This window comes from Empidonax traillii, unplaced genomic scaffold, assembly GCF_003031625.1.
Source record: "Empidonax traillii isolate 1590-97213 ecotype Southwest subspecies unplaced genomic scaffold, ASM303162v1 scaffold148:size1803964, whole genome shotgun sequence".
NCBI classification, from domain to species: domain Eukaryota; kingdom Metazoa; phylum Chordata; class Aves; order Passeriformes; family Tyrannidae; genus Empidonax; species Empidonax traillii.
This window is the reverse complement of record NW_020955341.1, coordinates 1,150,218-1,168,941: the sequence shown is the minus strand read 5'-3', so window position 1 is coordinate 1,168,941 and position 18,724 is coordinate 1,150,218. Positions and strand designations below refer to the sequence as shown.

Here is an 18,724-nt window from a genome sequence, read left to right as displayed (position 1 = left end):
TGCATCCTTTGATTTCCAAGTTATTGCATTCTTCATGACGCTTTCCATTCAGAAAACTCAGAGTCAGTAATGAATCTGATAGGTTTTTAATTTCTATTGATATGAAATGCATAAAGACAATTAAGTACGTTTTGTTTATCTTACTATTAATATTTTTCTGACAGCAGAGTCAGGGCTCCACCATGGTGTACGCAGAGTCATCTCCCTCCCCACGCTCTGTCACAGTAATGGGGAGGGAGTTGTTCAGAGTCTGTCTGCCTTATCTGCCCCTGGAGTCATCCACCCTGGATGTGAACACAGCTCTTTTGCATGAGTCACAAGATAATTCACTGTCAGTGCAGGTAGACTGCACCACATGTGGATGAACTACCTGACAACAAATATGGACAGTGCCTACAGTTTAACCCAGAGATGAGGAACACTGGTTTAGTTGGGTTTTTTCCTGTATTAGGAGTTATAATAGCAAAGGGTTGAGTTTATACAAATTAAAGTCATATTGCTACATATCTGGTAACACAAGCAGAAGAGACTCTCATTGCATACATGAATGGATGTCTCTAAATGAGAGACAAGTACAGCACAGGCATTGCCTCTGTGAATATTTCTCCTATATAGATGGGTTTTCCTCAAGACATGAGATCCTCCTTGAAATGAAAAATTTACTGTGGAAAGGGAAGAGAGCAGAGCCCTCTCAGGACAAGCCAGCAGAGCAAACAACTACCACCCACGCTCCAGCACTGACAGCAGAGCACCACTTAACCCCAACACCAGACACATCTGCACATTCTTTTATTGAAGAATTCTGGAGGTGTCAATTCCTGAGGCAAAGTATTTCTAGTTCTCTGCCCAGGCCACAACCACGTAATTCTTCCAAAGGAAGCAAAGTATTTCAGTTGGATTTATTACTGTGAACAAAGAATTAATTTCATCTTAAAATAAATAAATAAATACACAGGCTGTAAAACTGAATGAGTTTGGCCTGACTAGGACTGATTTTGGAAGCGATCACACATCTCAGAGTTTTAAGGCTGAAACACAATCACAAAGCCTTCCTTTAACTAAGATTTCTCTAAAAGTTTTCCTAGTTTTTAAGAGCTTTCTAAGATTGTTTCTGCCTTCAGATGCAGATCCAGATCCAGCCTCTGGTTTGCCTAGCAGCAAGTGAATATATCAACCTGAGGAGCCTTCCCTATTAACTTTCAATTTTAATTTTATCTCTGAATAACAACAGCAAGTAATTTCCCCCCTTTGTAATAAAGCTGGACACAACACTTTATTTGATATATAAAGAACTGTAAACAATTCATCTGAAACCCTCCTAGGGTATCTCTAGAGTCATATTAATCCAGATCTGATTTATGTGGTACATCTCTATTGTCTTCACTGGAGGCAAGCTAGCTCTGCCAACTAAAATCCTGTCCTGTTAACCTAAATTCTGAAGAAGGAAGAAGTTCCGAGCCACAAGGCCAGTGCAAACATATCTCAGCGCATGTCAGGCTAATGAGGCTGACAAATTGTCGATGACAGCAGGAATGTCCTCACACAGTGCTGGGAGATAAAAACTAGAGCCCATATTTAGAGGTTTGTGGGTGCCCAGCTCATTTCTTCCCAAGCAAGGAGAAAGATGCAACACATGATATCAGATTCCAGTTTTAACCAAGTAAGAGTATTTTTGGGTCAAAGATTCAACTAGAAGTATTTGGAAAGAAGTTTTATGACAGTTATTAGGATAGACACTTCACAATCTACAACTTCATGCTCACAGCAATTTGCAGATGTAATCCTTAGTTAGCACAAATTTCTGGTGTCTTGCTATACCACCCGCTGTCATCAGCACCCTCAGTTTATTGTGCCATTTAAATCATGACTGCTCAGCTGGAGAACATCCTCCACCAACATCCTCCAGTGGGGACACCACCTTTCCTGTGCAGATTGGGCGGAAAGACAACAGCCCACATCACAAAATCCAGTCCGCACTGAAACTCAAATAATTCTGGTGACATAGTTCTCCTCAGACACACAGCCTCTGAGATTAGTTTTGCTCAGACATCATCCTTTTCCACAGCTGGAATCAAGATCGGTTTCTGCTTTGGCTATCTTCCCAAATCGAGTCCAGAGACTTTAAATTACTAAGGTGTTCCAGCTCCCGATGGCAGTCCCCCTATACATACTACTGAAGTCACCATGCTAGTACAACACTTAGCTGCAGAGAACCTAATTTTTGTTCGCTGTAAATGATATACAAACGTGTTTAAGCTTTCAAAAGCTCTCCCCTATTCTCCGAGGTGGGACTCATACACAAGGCACAGCCTGAACCATGGAATATATCAGAGGCAAAGAGAAGTTTTGTCACTTACAAACACAATGGGAGAAACCAGAAATCTGAAATTATTTATGCCTCATTCAACACTCTCAGACAAAAAACTGTAAATTAATGGGTTCCTCTAAAAACAAACTCTTCCTGTACTCCAGTAGTATACTGCAGCTGGTAATAAGTGTATAAAAGGCCTTGAGATCCAGAGTTAAGAGATGGCATATTAGCCAGAGGTAAAGACATTAGGAGTGATTTACAGAAGTTCTGTAGCCACACTTACTCTAAACATTTTTTAGCTCTGGTCCTCATTGCATCTTTCATCTCAAAATAAGTAGCAATCTTAAGGTGTAATGAGATATTAATATATAATTATTTTGCTTAGGATTTTTTTTTCTCCTTGTCTCTGTTACACTCTACAGACTACAAGTTTGAAACTCGTATTTTATCAAGTAGAGCATGACCTCACAGACATAACCATAGGCCTGTTTTAATACAGTATAGTGTAAAGGTGATTTTCAAGTCAGAGGTAGTAGTGCCATTTCTACAGTTTACACTGGAGCAAACGTTACATTAGGACAAATACCTTGTGAATTAATTAATTAATTAAAATTAAGTTTCTGCATAAAATGCAAAGAACCCAGATAAATATTAAATCATTTGCAAAGGGAAAACAAGCCACATTGCAGGGAGAGAGAGCTACACCCACTGCTATGCCTTTCTTTGACTTCTGTTCTCTTAGTGTTTCCTTAGAGGTACACTGATCCTCTTAACTATGGTGCAATCAAACCAAGTAGTCATGTAATACAAAAAGGTCATGAACTAGCTGCAAGCATGCTCTGGGCTCCTTTGTCTCCCATTGAAGAGTTAAGAAGTTTTCACAGAGCTGCTTGCTGCCAGAACTGCTAAGAAGTCTCTTTCAGCTACACATAAGGTGCTTTCCTATCCTTCTGTTCCTTGGCGTTCACATCAGTGACTCAAGAGGAAGGATTAAAGTTGTGCCTTTGAAGTTCACCGAAAGCCAGAGAGTCTCATTTTGTAAGAGTAACTATCCTTTTGCAATTTCTCCAATTTGCTTCCTGTAACTGACTATTCCAAAAACCATCAGAATGTCCCCACTGGCTTGGACCCAAAAAGCATTCCCTGGTCCCGGCTCAGTCACTGATCGTGATGGTTAGCAGGTGCCTGGAGAGGAGAACAAGAACAAGACAAGCATGCAGTGCAACTTAACCAGCTTAACAGTCTGGTGACTCACAGATTTTGTTTCTGTGACTAAAAGCCTTTGGAAGATTTTTCTTCCATGAATTTGTCCAATTGCAACATCCCACAGCAATAGGTTTCATAGTTTAAAAACATGTTGCAGAGAAGGGCCTTCTTTTCAACTGATTTTCAACCTGTTGTCTTCTGATTTTATTTGATTTGTGTCACTTCTTAAACAGAAAGAGAATTTTTTCCCTATTTATCCTCACTGTTCCATATATCATTTCAGAGACTTTTGTTACCTCCTCTTCCCCTCCAATCCTTTCCTTTCTAGGATGAAGAGTCATGATCAATCTACTCTTGCCTTCTAGTGAAAATGTTCCATACCTTCAACACCCTTGTCATTGTTCTACAGTTTTCCTATTCAGGACACAGTCAAGTTTGTCTCACCTAAAACATGCAAAAATCTGTTTGTAACAAGTGGTGAATGAGCCTCCAGTAGCTTCAGAAAGAATGCATTAGTGTGGATTTATTTATTAAAATCACTTCACTTTCTTCAAATCCAAGGATTTTCCCCTCCTGTGCTTATGGCAGAAACCCATGAATCCCACAGCCAGTTTCTCAGGAAAGAGTCACAGTTGTTCTCCCAAATAATGTCCTCCCTCTGCTCTGTCTCTCCCTCATTTCCTAAACTGCCATTCACACAAATCTGGGGGGAAAATGGCTCTGGTGGCTCATGTGAATCCACACCCTGGTGAGGAACAAGAGAATCTTAGTTACTGCAAGAATCTTGATGCTTGATCTTTACTTGTAAGCACCTTCTTTTTGAAGACTTTTATTATTAAAATCTAAATCTGTGATCCACAGCGATCTGATTCACAGCCAAAGTAATTAAAAAGACTTATATATAGACTTTATCGACCTTTGCTTCTGACCCATAAAGAATTACAAAAGGCTGAACCAGTTGGTGACACTGTATCACTGAATCACACCTCTGTGTCTTGGAATCTTAGAATCATTAAGGTTGGAAAAGACCTTTGAGATCAAGTCCAAGCGAACAGTCTTGAAACAATAAACCTCACCAAAACTGGGGCTGACAAGAAAATAACACTAAAAATATGCCTTAGCCACCAGGAAATTAATACACTTGTGTTGCAGCAATATCAGCACTAAATGAAACTCTTCTACCTCAAACAATAAAATACATTTGCAGATTTCCAAATGTCCAGCCAAATCCCATACCAAGCAGAGAGTGACTGTTCAGTTCAAGTGAATCTTTGAAAATGTTTGCAATAAATCCTGCAAGCCTTGAACTTTTATTATGCCAGTACTTATTCCAGTACTGATTTACAGTTTGACTAAAATGAAGAATCCTCATGGTTGACTCAAATAACATTCTCTTACAGGGTTTCTCAAAGACAGGTGAAGAAGATTACATAAGGCAAAATAACAGATGGAGAAATGGTGCATGACAACCTATTCATCTCCCCACTTGTGCAAGTGCAACTCAAAGATTTTCCTTAGCTTCAGGCTCATACTTGTACTTAAAAAACCTTTTCCTGACAAATTCTAATCAAAACAGATGATGATGATGATGATAAGGAAAGACAAGACAAGTTTATTTGACAGTTACTATCCAGTTACTTAGTATCCCACAGTACTTTCTAAGCTATTCAGAATGCAAAAGATTTTAAAACAAAACACTTGGTCCAAAATTTTGCTGAAGTCTAGACCCAAGTTGCCAGCACCAATCTGTATGCACTGATGGAAGGATGATAAGCAGCTTGAGAATGCCAGATACCATTAGAGATCTGGGTTTAGTATCTACATATGAATATTTCTCTCGAAATTCCTCTAGCTGCTCTGGGCCCTCTTTATATTATGTTTTTACTGTTTTGTACTAAGAGATGGCAAACACACAAACTCACAAACTGTGATGTGTACAAGGATATCGAGTCCATCTCTGTTGCGTTTTAACACAGCATAATATTGCCTAATAAAAACCACTAGAATGGATGCTGGTTATCTCTATCTTTCTTTGACTGTACATTTTAAAAAAAGAAAAGGAGAACAGCACCAGCAAGAAGAAAGGCAGATCAACCTAATGACAGATTTAGACATGGCAAGGATGTGACAATGCCACGAAGGAGGTCACTTGCACAGACAGGATTAGGGTCAGGGTTCTAACTTAAGGCTCTTGATTGCTAACTCATTGCTACTTTGGAGACCTGCCTATCCCTTGGTAATCAGGATGAACACATTTCATCCAACTCAGGAAAATTGTCTAGGATTACTGTGATTCAATTATACATGTAGATAAGTGGGAAGAAGATGTGGCAAAGAGCTGGAAGAGAATAATAAGTTATTAGATACAAAAGGCAATGCAGAGGCAGCCATGGAAAGGACTAAAAAGGCAGCCATGGAAAGGACTAAAACTGAGAAAAAAAACCCAGAGTGTCTAAATGAAAAACAGAGATGTGTCATTAAAAAGAAGTTTTCCTTTAAATAAAAACAGAAAAGAAGTAAACTGCTAAAAATATATTTTTCATTACTTCCATCCTGAAAAATCTCAGAATATAATTTATATTTTCTTTTTTCTGTTGTTTGTGCTTGGAAAAGTTCAGAATACTAAGACAGGTATGACAAACCAAGCCATCATTCAACATCGCTTTAGAGACGACTTGCAGCTCCCTTCTAGGATCAAAACCAACTCTCCTCAATTTCCCTGTCTGAACTTTTCCATCTATGCCAGCTATTTTGGCAGCTGCAATATGGGGACTTTTTGCCTCTGACATTTCATTTGCAAGTGAACAAAACTGAACACTAATTCTGTGATCTCCTCACCTGTATCCCAATGTTTACTAGTGTATTTGAAACAGTAAAGTTCTCCCAGTGTAATCCTTCTGTGCACATACTGTACTTCTGTCAGCTAGGAACAACCAGCTTATCAGGTGTGGATCTACTTTTGAAATTACTTTAATGCTACAGAAAGGAAAAATAAGCAAAGGAACAGAGATGTGCCCTGTACTTTACATCCAGCCCTTTCCTACTCACTGCCTGATCTGCAACAGGAGACAGTCTGACCACAGTCTGTGACGGCAGATATAGCAGAGAAAATGTGACAGAAACCAATACAAAACAAACTGGAAGTTGACATGCGGTCATATGGCTGAGAAATTTAGCCCAAATCTTCTGAAGCCTGCACAGCACCTTCCACACAGGTCCTTCCTTGCAATCACCTTCCTTATAACCAGACGGAGAGCAGCAACAGCCCAACAGAAATACACCAGCAGCAGACTTTTACGTGTACCTCAGTTCCTCCTGCCCCTACAAAAAACTTCTTCCAGCCAAGAGATGTGTCAGAATAGAGGCTTACCTTGGAACAGGGATTTTGTTTCCAACACAGACAAACCTTTCTAAGAATCTACAGATCTTCCAGTTCACCACTTACCTATCCAGAGTGTCCTGGGGCACTTTACTCCCTCCAGCTCTGCTGTTGACACTGGCATTCTTGTTGGCAGTCATGGTCATTTCTGCTTTCTAGAAATGTGGATATCTGTAAGAAGAAAAAAATTAAGCTTCAACAAGCCCAAATCACAATTAACTGCTAGGACTACTATGTTATATAAAGGCAGAAATCGAGTTTGCTTTTCATTCTATAAAATGCAGTCAGTCTAGTTATGATCCTGATAAACTAAATCCTACCTCTCTACTGTGGCTCTTTCACATCCACACCTAAATTTATTAGAGCCCAGTGCTAAAAAGGGAAATATCTTATGGGAATTAGGTGTGTGCATCAGATTCTGACCTGTCTAATGAACAGAGCTTGATACCAAGTTCACAAAATATCACAAGTTTGGTGTAGTCCTTCCATCCATCAGTGTGTGTGGAGAGCCCAACAATGACTGGTGTTTTGACCACACAAAAGCTATTCCAAGGAATGAAGGAAGCTTTCTCAATTTTAAAATGCAGCTCTATTATGGAAATATTTTCTAATAGTGAAATTTATTCAATAGTGGATCTGTTGAATATAATTTTCAAATCTGCTTATGGTGTGAAAGTATCACAAATGGTTTTCTCTGTTAGACTCAAGATTCTTTAAGTAAAACTGTATTAGGACACTTTTAAAACCTCAGGTAATATAATTAAACTTTAAAAATACCTAGCTATTTTTTTAGTAATACAGTAATACTAAAAGTTGTGAATTTAATTTCAGCCCTGTATATTCAGTTAAGTGCCCAAAAGATGGGTCTTACTTCTTGACATTGCTGCCCTTGGGCAAAGAAGCAGCCCAGTACCATGATTTATTTTGCTTTCATCCCATTATCTTGAATGGGAATGTCATGCTGTGACTGAAAGGAGAATATGATGATATGGATATAGGACAAGGTGTAATCCCAAGGAAGCAAAAGTGATATTCCCCAACATTGTGTTCCTCTGTTGACTATATCCCATGTTTCTGTGGCACAGAGCACAGCTCTTAGTGGCCATTTCCTCTGTCACTGTAATCTCTTGAGAAATATTCTACAAAATGAGGGAGGAAGGTATTTTCATGTCATGATAAGATTTCTAAAATGCCGACAGAGTCCCCTGAGAAAGAAATAGAACAGTATTTATTCCATCTTATGCTACAGGAGTCTGTAACTCTGCTGGCACCACTCTGGGTGGTTTCTGAGATGCTGCTTAGTTTATAAACTAAAATATCTACCATAGTTTACAGCACTGCCACCCAGGGTCTGACCAGAGCTACCATTTTTTACGACCATTAATGGCATAGCTAATGCAAAAATAAGGAGTGTTACGAAACTTCTTGTTTACTGAAACCCACAGTAAGTCCAGACTGCTTGAGAAGCCACTGTAATGTGATGCTGTAAAGCAAGCTGGGAACTGACAACACACAAAAATCCCTGTACTAACAAAGCCATCGCAGCGAAGGGACATTCTCTAAACCACTTCATTCCGAACAAATACAGTCAGAAAATCTCCTGCAGATTGCAGCTCCAGAGGCAGAGTCAATCATGCTGACCACAGACTCCAGGTCTACTTGTCCTTCTCCAGTGTCTTGTATCAATTTTCACAGATTAACTGGAGATTTTTTTCCCCAGTTGGTAACAGTTTTTTTCTACACTGAAGCTCCCCAAATTCCTCCAGCGTCTCATTGTTATTGTTAGTGTTGCATTATCAAGATAACAGGGCTGTTACAGAACTGCCTGTTCCGACTGGAAAAGGGATTGCTTGGGACAAGAAAGGAAGCCTGCTGATGCTAGCCAAGCTTTCTAGGACTGTACATTCCACAGGCAGCAGGCAGTTTTTCAATGTTTTCCACTCGCTTTCCACTTCAATACTTTTACAGCGTTAAATCTGTCTAAATCATATATTAAAAAATAATACAAGAAAAATTTGGGACCTTAACGTGGCATAAAGAAAATAATAACTGTTAGTATGTATGTTTTACATTAAATTTCCAAGATTTCCTTTTCTGTGCAAAACAAAAATGAGCTCAAGAAACCCTCAAAAAATGGGATACTGACCAACATATAAAAAAAGAAAAAAATGTGCTTTTATGTAGCTGTGTTCTAGGAGTCCACTTTTTCCATACTCAAAATTCAATGGGAAAAAAAAAAAAGTACATCAAAGTTTGATAAATATCATTGTGGTCAATACTTAAAAGAAATGATTATTTAAACCTCACATTTCAAAGCTACCTTACGTGTCAAATAGGCCAAACTGATTTGTTTTCAGCAAAAGAGGAACTGAGTTCTAGAAGATAACTTCACAAGGTTTTTCAAATTTAGTGAGATAAGCATATTTCTTCCCATGCAGTTGCGGCTCCAGTATATATGGTGATACCAGATGACTTTTGCATATAATTCTTCTTTAATGCTTATTTTGGATTAATATTTTACTGCAGATGATGCTGGTATCATCCCAGCATATGCAGGGAAAATGCAAACAACCTGGACATGGCAGAAAAGTATTTAATCAACTATTTACAGAGATGCCTGGAAGGAAGGGTTTATACCACCACCACCCCCAGAAAAAACCGCAATACTCTCCCCCCACCCCCCTCCAAAAAAAAAGGAAACAACAAAACAAACAGAGACAAAGAAAAGAAACCTAAATTAAATTTTATGGTCATGTAGCAAGTTATTGTAGAGTCTTCAAATGAGTGTGACAGTCCTTCAAGATCGTTGAACCATTGTATGGTAAGAATCACATCCCTTGAGCTTGGGTGAGAGCATTCTTCAATACAGTGTTTGCAAGTTATTCTTCACAGAGCAATGAAACCAAAATCTCTCAAGTATTGTGACATACTGTTAAAACATATCCAAAAATAGTCATGTCACATAGTAAACCATCTAACTACATTTACAAATCTAACAAACCATCTAACTACATTTACAAATACAACAGGACTCTTCATTTTTAGACAAAGTTTAAAGAATTCCTCTGACATCCTTGTGTAGCCATAGTTTGGGCTTTACTCCAGTCTCTCTAATTTCACTGGGACAGCTCTCAAACTGGCAATTTAACGAGCCTAGATGGTAAAATCTGGGCATTCTTCATTATTACATCAATTTTGCCCAAAACCTCCACAAACCATGTATCAGGATCAAAAGGTCAAGATGACAGACAAACACAAAAATACGTGTGATGACAACACGGGACCTACTGCTTGTGCCAGTCATCCTGACTGAAAATGGGTTGGGCATCCTGCCTGAAAATGGCTGCTGCAATGCAGATATTTCCTCACAGATTTTTGTCATTACAGGAAGCCCAATGACAGAGTAATCTTTATGCACAATCTGCCCTGCTCCTAACAGTATCCTTATATTTTTAAAATTGAAGTGTGGCCTGGAGCTCTTTTATAGACAGATGAGGCACTGAAAGCTGTCACACTTTGGACTAATGAACCTTAAGGCAACATTGAATCTCTAATTCCATTAACAAATGTTAGCAGGGAAGGGGTAAACCCTATGCTCCTCCCCATTGCAGTTTAAAATTATTCTTATGTTCCTAAAGCATCCCAGCACTTTGGAAGCACCCATTCTTAGTTCTACTACAGAGTAAGTGAATGAGAGTGAGGCTTGGAGCAAGCATCTGAAAAGTCAAAGGAACCAAGAGTGCTTTATTCACTCTTGATACACTCCTAAGGTCTCAAAAAAACCTTCTGCTTTCTAATACACCCTCTGCCCATTAGTTAACACTTTCCAAGAACTGATTCCCTCCTCTCCTTCTGTGGAAGCTGAATAGCATTGAACCTGGTTATTCACGTCTGGGCTCAGATGTCTCGAGCAGTGTCTATACAAAGTGTCTCAGGTCAATATGTTTTAGAGAAAACATTTCCATAATTTGAATCACAACATCTTCCATTCTCTTAATGTAACAGGAGCAGAAAGGGACTTTTCAATTGCAATTTATTCAGTTCAACAGACATGCATGGTTTTTGTTTGTTTGTTGGGGTCTTTTTTTCTTATTTTTAGTACTTTGCTCAACATCCCTTCCTATCCACTGGGTCCTGGAGACAGGAAGGCATGACAGGGAAGAACTACAGGTTTTTAAAACAAATTCATGTTTTGAAAAAGTACTTTATAATAAATACAAGCTGTCAGAAATATAGTAGTAATAATTGATTTGGTCTACTAATTTTTCTCCTAAGAGTAGCTGCAACAGAACATCTCTAGGCACTGAGAAGTCAGCTTAGCATGTTAATATGCTTTTCTGAGTGCTTTAGGTGGCAGAAAACCACATTTCAAGAGGTGTTGTACAGCTAAGCTTTTGTTTAGGAGTCACAGCTTGCTTTGTGGCAATTTGCCTACTCCCTTCCAGTAACACAGATAATTATATCCTCCCAGAACAATGTCAGTTCTGATGAACTGGAAAGTCCAATAAAATTTTTTAAGATTTCTGCCTTGAGAGGGCGTCTGTAGAGACTCCAAAGAACACTGTTACAGGAACTACATGCCTTTATCAGTCATACCTGCTCTGTAAGTTGTGCCACTGTAAGGTTAGCCACCCAACACCATCCAAACCAAAACAAAGAGCTAAAGGATCTGCTCAGCAATGACTTGGAGTGGAGATTCTCAGAAAGTATAAATTCAACTATTTCATCCCAAGTTTAGTCTTCGTAGCACACAGACTATGATGACACCAACACACTTCTTAAAACACGAGAACTGACTGACTTCAGAGTAAGTCCTCAATGCTGGAAAAACAGACCTTGTGCCATCAGCAGTGTATACCTGCCTGAGTCACATTACACTGCAGGGTAGTCTGTAAGTGAGAAAACAAGATCAAGCCATTCACACAGCTACATATACCCGAGTCTCTGACGAAGAAAAAGTGACCAAGACTGTGTACAGTTCTGGGCCACTCACTTCAAAAAGGGCATTGAGGTCCTGGAGTGTGTCCAGAGAAGGGCAGTGGAGCTGGGGAAGGATCTGGAGCACAAGTCTGATGAGCAGTGGCTGAGGGAGCTGGGGGTGCTGAGTCTGGAGAAGATCAGGGGGACCTCATTGCCTTCTACAACTATCTGAAAGAAGGGCATAGCAAGGTGGGGATTGGTCTCTTCTGTCACAACTCAAGTGAAAGGGTAGGAGAAAATGGACTTAATTGGAACCTTCCATGACCCAAATTAAGTGTTAAAAAAAAAATATTTCACTGAAAGAGTGGTTAGGCATTGGAATAAGTTGCCCAGGAAGGTGGTAGAGTCACTGTCTCTGGAAGCGTTCAAGAGGTGTCTGGATGTGGCACTTGGGGATATGGTTTAGGGGTGATTATGGTTGACAGTTGGACTAGATGACCTTGAATGTCTCTTCCAGCTGTGATGATGCTGTTTGTGGATAATAGAACCAAAGGAAGAGCTTGTTTCCAACCCAGTCAATGGGCAGTCTCTCTGCTAAGTCTTCCCACTCAGATGACAAGTTTACTTACAGCACAAACTTCCTAGTATAACCAACAGGGAGTGGTGGACTTGGTTGTCATTGACCCTTGCAATGCCAACCCACCCTCTCAGCAGTTCAGTCCTCACTGAACTGAACTGGTACCACAAGGAAACTGATGTTTTGGCACTTATTGGAGAGGAAAGAAGTTACCTCCCCTCAACATAAGCTGGCAGTCTTGGGTGGCTGCAGAACCAGGCAGGTGAAAAACAGGCACATTGCCCAGAGCAGGGACAGCTCTCTATTCCCCCTCAACCTTCCTTTCCTGTTTTTGTGCCTCCTAAAATGCTTTTCCCTTTTCTGATACTCTTGCACTTGCCTGTGTTGTGCCTTCCTCATTTGCCTCCCTCACTCTTCTTTACCATCCTATTACTTCATTTATCTTCCATGGAGCTTGTTTTTTTTTCCCCTTGAATTGAAAATGGACAATATCCAGTGGAAAGAACAGACCTCACTTGAAACACACCACAGTCCAAAGGTAAAAATTCATCACTAAGCTCCTCTGTTACCCTTAGCACTGCTGGGGTAATCACAGCTTCCAAATGAAAGGGAAACAACATGAAAATCAAAGAGACCAGTGCTACTCTGCATTTGCATTCATCTTTTATGAAGGGATTTTCACAAATACTGGGTGTGACCATGCTTCTCAGCTTATGGAGGTCACTGCATTTGAAAAACTTCTAAATGTAATTACAGGAACTCTCTGGCACTTGGGGTGTTTGCTTTACCTTACTTGCTGCAGTATTAAAAAGTACCAATAAGGTTTTGTTTGTGCTTTGCTCTCTTACATTACTCAGGAATTGTATCTCAGCTGAAAGAAGCTGGACAGAATCCAGCTTTTGGACTGAATCCTTCTTCCTTTCTGCATACAGTAGAGACAGATTGATTTGTGCCACATCTACTACAGCAACCACCAGCTCTTTTCACCTGGGTAGTAACCTACACAGGGCTTCCTCCCAATCAAGATAAATTACAGCTATTGCTGTACCAGCAGGGAACTAACTTCATTCTGACTTCTACCAACTCATTTGTGCTAATGAGTGCTTAAAGAACTCTCACTGAATACAGCAAGTACACATCCATCGACAAATCAAACCGGATTAAACTGAAGGCTCCTTTAAAAGGGACTGATCCCCAGGGAAGCGAGAAGGAGACATTAACAGAAAACACACATCTGTTATTGAATCAGAAGTCACTGTTTCCCTGTGTAGGTTGAAGAAAAGGTATGGTTTTTAAAGACTATTGAAGTTTATTTTGAAATTGACTATTTGAAGTTTAATTATCATGATTTGAGACATCAGGGTAGAAGGAGCTTATAACACCACACATTCTCACCCCATGACTTACACAGCTACCTCTTTCAGGAAGCCCATTCATCTGAAAACCAACCATCTGAGCTTTTTCCTTTGCCTAAGGCTGATTTTCAGCCGTTCATTTAGATTATTCTGGACTTTCAGGAAAACACACCTCAAAAATGCTTTCAAAACATGTTACTTGAAACTAAATTTGTGTGCTTTCCCTTTAAGGCAGAAATCTTTCTGATTGTGGACAGCACTCTTAAGTGTTATATGTTTCTACATTGTATAAAATACTGTTTTAGACTTGCAAACACACAAGTCACTTTTGCTTTTAATTTTTGGAGAGCAAAAAGAGGAAAAAAAGGATAAAAACATTTATCAAGACATCTTCTATCTGATATGAATGCAACAGAAACTCACGTATTTAATGCAAGAAAATCTCTTAGATTTCATACAGCGGAAGTTGGGTTTAGATGCAAAGCATCTACATTACTCTCACATGGCTTCAGCAAAAAAAAATACATGGTGCACCTCAGATCTGGATCACTTTACTACAAAAAGGTGTCTTCTGGTTTCCTTCTCCTTTAGTGTCAGTCACAATCTGCTAAGTCTTCTCAGCAAACTCTATAGTAAACTGATTTGTTGAAAGCCCTTAGTAATGGCATTTTGCAATGCAGACTTAGAACAAAATAATCAGAGGCCTCTGTGGTTTTCCATTTGCAATATAAACATTTCCACAATGACCAGATATCGCTATGAAAACAGCCTACTTTGAAACTGTGCTCAACATATATCAAAATTCCTTGCTATTATTCCTCCTTTGTTCCTTCCCTTCATCCTCAGGATTTTTGCATAAAATCACCCATTCAAGTCTCTGGAGCTCACCTGCTCCTTTTGCTTACTCCTCATTGAAGTCACAGTCCTCTAGTAGGAACACCAACATCATTTGCACAGTCATGAACTGTTTCTTGTGACACAAAAACCAAATTATAAATTTGCTAAGGAAGAGAGTAGGTTGGTTTTAAGTAAACTAATCTGTCTTCCAGTTTATGAAGAAAGATTCTTTTCCATTAATATTTTTTGCGTCACAGAGTACATGATAAATGAGAAAATAGAATGTCTTTTGGTATCTCCCATAGGGTGTCACCAGTCCCTAAAAATATTCCAATGCAATTCAAAGCACAGTTCAGGGGACACACTGCCTGGGAGCACACACTGTGGGGTAAACACTGGGTGGACAAATCAAGATGAAAGTCTTAGTAAGTCTTAAAAGGAACCTCCCTATTGAGCTGAACTTGGTGACTGAATCTTCCTCACCCCAAGGCTGACTGACAAAGCCTACTGGACAACTGAGCAGCATCCTGACTTTGCAGCTGCGGGAGATTTTGATTTGTTGGAGCAAAAAACACAGGTCACAGCTATAATACAGAGCAAGAAGCTCTGCCCAGTGCTGTGAGCACACCTCCCTTCCTGCCTGCCAGGCACACGTGGCTCCACTCAGAGCACAGCTAAAGTGCAAACTGCAAAGCTATCAGCAGTTATATGTCTTGTGTAATGTTTTAATAAGACATGATGGGAGGAAGGGGAATCTTCATGCAGCTGCATAGAGACTTGAGAGAGAGATTCAGACTTCATTTTGCCATACATTTCTTATGAGTCACTGAGTTATGCCAGTTGAGCTATTCCCTGACTACTACTGTGTACGGACATCTTTTCTAGAAGCAACCTGTGCTACCCAGAAACAAAGTACACTCTGCTATACAGAGAGTGCCTTAACAAGATCTCTATTATCTTGCACTTTAAACATGATTTAACTTTCCAGGGTAGACAAATGACCTTCATTTTCATTCACTGATTTGTACTCTATAAAGCAGAAACATGTCAGAGCTTGTCTGTATGCAGAGGAGAACTGACAACATTTTAAATACTCCACATGAAATCTCCATACAGATGTTCTTTACACTGTCCATTTAGGGTGCGAACTTGCCTTGTATAAAGGCATGCTTAGAAGTTAGAATATAGTCAGTGGATTATCTAAGAGCAGGTAGTGAGCTATAAATTAATAATTTGGTTTCCCATTGCCTGTACAAACAGACCCTCGAGCTTCTTCTCCCATGCCCCAAGTGACACCAGTGAAGCTGACACCCATAGAGCTTGAAAACTCTCAAAATAGCCTTTTGTTTTGCAACTGCAATTGTGACAGTATGAAAAATACATTCTACAGCAGCAGTAGATCACCTTTGAATATCACTGCCCAGTAAGGTCAAGAACTGATGCGTGGTGGCACAATGAATCTCCTAATTAGATCACTATGTCCTGGTAATTGTATTACTGCTCTGAGTCAGTGTCTCCCAAAAGCAGGTCCCATTCACAATACCCAATCTGCCAGTGCTAAGGCTTCTAGTGAAGCAATTAGTAATTTGCATGGACTGTCTCAATATGATGATATAAAAGCATCCTGGGAGGATGAGGTATGGGCTGGAGGCCTCACAGATGTAAGTAGAAAATACTGGCCGAAGCTGTCTTGGCTTGCACCAAGATATGAGAACAACTTTGGGTCGGTCTCCTTAGCTCTTGGCAGTTACCCAGAGAATCTGTGGAAAGGCACAGAAAAGATTTTATTCCCCTCTATCCAAAGTACATCCAGAAATTACCCTCGACACAGGCATCAACAGCAACAAATGGGATGGCAATTAAGTTCCATGTTTGTATTAGGGATTTGTGCAAGAGCCTTGCAGGAGAGGTATCTGTTTACATTTAGAAATTATGTTCTTGCACTTAGAGCAACATCTGCAGGACGCAGGAACTCTGAGCTGTGTTTGAGCTCTGACATGGATTTCTTTAGCAGTCTTAGGAAACCTGATTAGAGGTGAGATCCTCAGATTCAGTACCAGAGAGTAAAGCACATCACCCACATTCCAGTATTTGGTTGAAAGACCCATTTTCCAAAAGCTGCTCCGATTTTTCCTACTCCAGAAGTCTATGGCTTGATATGTCCAAATATCACTGCTCTACTCAGGGTAGTGGTATGTACCAGGAGTAACTTTATGACTTAGCTCACACACAGTGAGGTGCTGCTGTTTACCAACATAGTTCTCCACAAACATGGTAGATCCCCAACATGGGGCTTTCACCAATGGTAAACCCATCAGCAACAGAGACAAGAAGCCATTGCTCACCAGCTCCTGCAGCCATCAAAACCACCCTCTTCTGCCTCCCATGGGCTGTCTCTCCTGGGGCAATGAGCACCTGTCTCATGCACAGTGGTTTCCTGATTCAGATTCCCCTCATGTCTATGAACATCTTGGCTACTGCCTCCCTCTCCTTAAAACTCTACATGTTCCAAGCCAAAACAAACAAACCAAAGCCCCCTGTGCTTTCTGGATGATAAATTACAATGTGAGCAGCCTGACTGAGAGGGTGCAGTCCATGCCTTGCTTGCCTGAGTTCCACCTCCCACCTCAGACAACTGAACACAGCTATGGGTGAGAAGTGTGGATCCAGCAAATGAGTGAACCCCAAGCTTCCTCCTAACTGTGCCACTGAAAGAGAGGGTGCATGCTTAAGAAGAACAGAAAGGAAGGGTGAGGTCCAGATAAATATTAGGCGAGTTGAGGACTGGTAGAACAAAGGTGAGATGAAGGATAGCTAACATAATATGAGAAAAACACAGGTGGTAGACTAGACAGTGAAGAGAATTTTTAGAAAGACAAAAAGGCAATAAGAAACCACAGGTGGGAAGAAAAATATACTCCCTTTCTTCCCCTCCATGCTAGGAATACACTCTGTGTCCCCCAGAGAAAGCAGTCCATCTTTCATCATGCTCAGGGATGCTTTCATTCCATGGCCAAAATCTTGCTTTAAATTTTCCCAAAGATACTTGAAGAAAAAAGGATCTGCAATACTGTGGGAACCTGACATGAGACTTCACCAAAAGAGACAGAAATTCCTGCAGTCCTGCAAAGCAGATGCAAGTCCACAAGAGCCAGGACTGTCCAAAATCTGTGTAGTTGCTCATCTGATACACAAGCCCAAATTAAGTTTTGGAATTTAGATGGGGAGAAGCCTCATTCCCCATGCACACACAGCCCTGCAGTGACTGCAGGAGACAAGCAGTTTCCAGACCCCTGCAGTTTCTTTACAGAATTGGTTTGGGGTAGGAGAATGGAGGGTGGTGAAGAGAGGAGTGGAGAAAGGACTGAGAGAATGCTTGCAGCTATACCAGAATGACAATAACAAACTAAGCACAGCAAACTACTTCTTATTCCATTTGTTAACAAAAATTATAGTAGCTATAGTAACAGAATGAGGGGCAGGGAGCAAAAAAGACTGAAACTTCTTTAAATCCCCTAAGAACATAGCTTTCTAATATGGAAAAATCAAGATTTATTGCACCAGCAGCTCCAACAAGGCAGAGCTGTGGTAGTGCACAATGGTTTCAATTAAAGGCACCAATCATTAACCAGTACAGCTGGACTTAGTAGTTGGCAGGCAGCATCATCTCTTCCAGTGACCCACAATTTCCTCAGGGACTGAACTAGCTTCTCTTGCTGTGTGACGTGTCCTTCAGTCCCATTTTACCTCATATTCTCTGTCAAGCCCTGTGAGAGAGAGACTAATGTCACTGCTGAGCACAGAAAACTCCTGTGCTCAAGTCTTTGTGCACATATCCCCTGCCAGCCATCACACAATGGTATCTCCACAGACGCTGCCCGTGGCACTGCACACTCAGCAAGTACCTCAGAAAGAAAAGCATTTCAGTTCCCTACTGCCTGTGTGTATTTTCCTTCTCAAATACACACAATTGCAGCCTCAAAGAGGGGAGGAATGTCTGGCACTTCTGTGGTGACCATCTGGCAGAAGCACCGCTCCATTTTCTGGCAACTTGACCAGGGTCTTAGAACAATTATTTCAGTTCCTGATTCAAGCACTGGAGACAGAAGATCAAGTTACATTTCTGTCCAGCCATCAAC

General features: G+C 40.4%; 1 protein-coding gene across 4 annotated transcripts in view; it reads right to left on the bottom strand.

Moving 5' to 3' along the window:
* Positions 1-18,724, bottom strand: part of ST5 (suppression of tumorigenicity 5) — a 175,955-nt gene that overhangs the window by 96,943 nt on the left and 60,288 nt on the right. For all 4 annotated transcript variants that reach the window (XM_027884562.1, XM_027884563.1, XM_027884564.1 and 1 more), the window contains one exon: positions 6,963-7,067. In XM_027884562.1, the coding sequence (XP_027740363.1) occupies positions 6,963-7,042 (80 nt within the window). In that variant the 5' untranslated portion in view covers positions 7,043-7,067. The remainder of the gene's footprint in view (positions 1-6,962; positions 7,068-18,724) is intronic.